General features: G+C 37.0%; 1 protein-coding gene across 1 annotated transcript in view; it reads left to right on the forward strand.

Moving 5' to 3' along the window:
- Positions 1 to 1,171: 1,171 nt before the first annotated feature.
- The window catches only part of LOC107694411 (sodium/bile acid cotransporter 7), an 8,247-nt gene continuing 5,698 nt past the window's right edge, over positions 1,172 to 3,720 (forward strand). The window contains exons 1-4 of the mRNA XM_016494099.1: positions 1,172 to 1,344; positions 2,310 to 2,392; positions 2,479 to 2,615; positions 3,019 to 3,094. Of these exons, the coding sequence (XP_016349585.1) occupies positions 1,245 to 1,344; positions 2,310 to 2,392; positions 2,479 to 2,615; positions 3,019 to 3,094 (396 nt within the window). The 5' untranslated portion in view covers positions 1,172 to 1,244. The remainder of the gene's footprint in view (positions 1,345 to 2,309; positions 2,393 to 2,478; positions 2,616 to 3,018; positions 3,095 to 3,720) is intronic.

Below are 3,720 nucleotides of genomic sequence, written 5' to 3' on the forward strand. Positions count from 1 at the left end.
CTTCTGTCCAGGTTCTGCAGTCACACGCGTGTGTTCATCAGTGTCCATCTGTCTGTCTGCTGTCTGGAAGATGCTGACTTCCGTCTTTCCCTGTGGGGGTATGTTTTTTTTTCTTCTTCTTGAAAGAACGTGGTATAAATGTATTAACACGAGTTTGTTTCCGAATTAAGCTGTAATTTTCATCTTCTCTTAAATTTTCAGCCAATGGTTACACAGAAATGGACGGGGACTCTATGGATTTGCCTCTTTCTGTTGAGGAGACCAAACCAGATCCAGTCCAGAGTTCAGTGCGTCCGTGTTCACTCACTCACGGAGGATGAGGAGGAGGATGATGAAGATGCAGCTTGATGAGTCAAGAGATAAAACGATGAACTGGAAATTCATATTTTCCTTGACTTTGTATGGAATGGTTTCTGTAATCACTTATTACAAAGATAATTACAAGAATAAGACTTTATTATTTTTTTCAACATTTCCATCTGGATTTCCCGAACTGAAAGCTTTCGATTTTCCCTAATTTAATCATTAAATCAATGAAATAATTAAAACATTTTAAAATTAAGCACTTATGAAAAAGATCAAATATTTTCTTGTTTACCTGCATGCCACGTGACAATTCGGCAGTATCAGAAAACTGTGAACCGATGTGTTGTCAAATGATTGAAATATGAACTTATGAAACAAGAAAAAAAATTAATAGGCTAGGTCAAAGGGGCCCGGCTGACAAAAAAAAAAAATAAATAAATAAAAATTTCACTATGTACTAGAATGGTTTGTTTTAAATCAAAGAATAACCATGAGCAAGTCAATGCAGAAAATGTGTGGGTGCAAGAGATTACCGAAAAGCTATGCATTCCAATGCTGTGTACACTCTGATGCGAGCCATTACGGTGCATTTAATATTCATAAACCATTGCTTATTAATATCAAATACAAATGCAGACTCTATATTCTAATCGTACTTGGTTATTAAACGCAACAGTAGTAGGCTAAATATTAATTATCTAAATATTCATGAGCATACCATGGTTGTTATTGCTACCTCAAATCGCTGACTGCTTAAGCAAGAAGCTTCTACTAACCAATCCTGGAGCAGGAGGCGGGGCTTGTCTCTGGATCTTATTAATATTCATGTTAATGTAGTCACAAAGTGCATGCGCTCGGACTCCGGTCGTTACGGTAACTCACATGTGTCCGGAAGAGAGAGGCTTGTCGGTTTCGGATGCTCGTCAGTTTGATGGGCGATGGGTCTGTTCGCTCGCGTGCGTAAAGAATGGTTTATCATCGGTATAGTGCTCGTTATCACGTGCGCCAAGCTCGCGCCGTCCGTGGGAGTGAAAGCAGGTGAGAAAGACTGGACACATTTATGGACTGATAATGTCTATAAAAACGTTAAAATCAGTTAATGCATTGATAATTAAGCATTTTGCCGTGATCAACATTAGGAAATAGTCGGTATGACTCATATGCATGAATATGACAAAACAAGGCAGTGCTCAATGATTGATTTTTCGTGCATTGACATAAAGTGTAAGTAGTTATCATGTGAGTTGGGGTCAGATGTATTGGATGTCTCAATCTTAATGCATGTTTCATGATGAAGTTGATCTTAATAGGATGATAATGGCTGTGGTTTGATTGGGCAACAGGTTGATGGTTGTTTTAAGTGTAGCTAGCTGTCATTATTGTGACACGTTGCAACACCCGGATCTGAATAATCCTGTTCGGGGAGAGAGCAGTTTGTTTTACGGTCTGTTTTTCCTGTTTATATGTAAGGGAAAACATTAAGTATTGCCTTGATAAAGATTTGTTTGGTTGTTTAAACCGCCTTTAAGTTTGAAGGTTATATAGATAGATAGATAGATAGATAGATTTGGGTTCGAATTTCTCTATGGGAAAGTTGGATTGATCAGGAATGTTACAGCCAAAATCATCAGTATGTTTGTTTTCCATCAACATTAATATCTAATATAGAAAACAATCACAATATATCAGTTTGTTTTGACTTCAGAAATACCTGGATCTCTGTGTAGTTTGACTATCCCTTCCCTTACAAAACAGTACATTGAGGGCACTATGATGTACATGGTTATAATGTGATACTGAATAACGAACGTGTTCATATACGATAGTATTTATATTGTACGCCAATGAAAAATTGAAGAAAACCATGCTTACCTGTCCAAATTGCCATGCTATTACCCTAGTCCCATTATCATAGTGTCTCAAAAAATGGAAATACCATTTTACATACATAATACCCTCATGCTATTATTTCCCCATGATCATTAAAGTCTGTTCTCTTTCAGGTCCTCTTCGGCCAGAGATCACAATCACCTATGTTGCAGTATCTGTTATTTTCTTTAACAGCGGCTTGTCTTTGAAAACAGAGGTATGATGGTGCCTGTTTTTTTTTAATTATTTTTTATTTTTTTTTATAGTTTTTAAAAACAAATGTCTATTTTGCTCTGTTTTCAGGAGCTAGCAAGTGCATTGATGCACGTAAAGTTGCATTTCTTCGTCCAGACATTCACGCTAGTATTTTTCCCCATCGCCATTTGGCTGCTTCTCAAAGTTCTGGCCCTAACAGCGATCAACGAATGGCTTCTCAGAGGGTGAGTGTGCGTGTTTTCAGTCCTCCTCCTTGCACACAGTCACCCTCTCTACCTGTTCACTGCTCGGCTGAATGGTAGGTTTGTGCTGAGTGTAACTGGATCTCAGAGGTCTTCTGTGTTGGCGCTTTTAGTTATTTTCCTGCAAGAGAGTTGTTGTGTTCACCTGCAACCTCCACACAGCCTTTCACAGACAGAAAAGACTTTCATGTTTTTATAACATTTAAGATTATGAGTCACTACAGCACAACCATTCACTGAAATTTCCTGAAGTGACTCAGGGTAATTATAGTAGAGCTTTACTCGCTCCTGTCTGTATATACAGTGGGAAACAGGAAAACAAATGTGATTTTAAATGCAAAGTTATATGTGTTAATATTTATTAACTTTTCTCTCTTTTTCTCAGGTTGCAGACGGTTGCTTGTATGCCTCCTCCTGTTTCCTCTGCTGTCATCCTCACTAAAGCTGTAGGAGGAAATGAGGTAAATAAATGATAAAACTATAATACATCATAAAAAACTTTAAAAGCAGACCTCACTATAAAGTCATGATCATTTTTATAATCACACTGTTGGAAAAACAATAACTTTCCAACAGAACAATAACACCATTTGGTGTAATCAATAACTAATAATCCCCTTTAGAAATAAAACCTTACTTTTACATTACATTTGGTCATTTAGCAGACGCCTTTATCCAAAGCGACTTACAAATGAGGACAATAAAAGCAGTCAAAACTAACAAAAGAGCAACAATATATAAGTGCAAATGACAAGTCTCGGTTAGCCTAACGCAGTACACGTAGCAAGGTGTATATATATACACACACAAAGAAAAACAAGTAGATAGAATAGAAAAAATAGAAAACTAGTGTTTTTGTTTTTTTAAAGAAGATAAATATAGATAAAGTAGAATTAAAATAGAATAGAAAGTGCTAGAGTTAGAGGGTCAAGTAAAGGTGGAACAGATGTGTTTTAGTCGTTTCTTGAAGATGGTTAAGGACTCAGCTGCTGGGATTGAGTTGGGCAGCTCATTCCACCAGGAGGGAACAGTTAATGAAAAAGTCCGTGAAAGTGATTTTGTGCCTCTTTGAGATGGCACAATAATA

Source organism: Sinocyclocheilus anshuiensis, unplaced genomic scaffold, assembly GCF_001515605.1.
Source record: "Sinocyclocheilus anshuiensis isolate Anshui unplaced genomic scaffold, SAMN03320099.WGS_v1.1 scaffold1826, whole genome shotgun sequence".
NCBI classification, from domain to species: Eukaryota; Metazoa; Chordata; class Actinopteri; order Cypriniformes; family Cyprinidae; genus Sinocyclocheilus; species Sinocyclocheilus anshuiensis.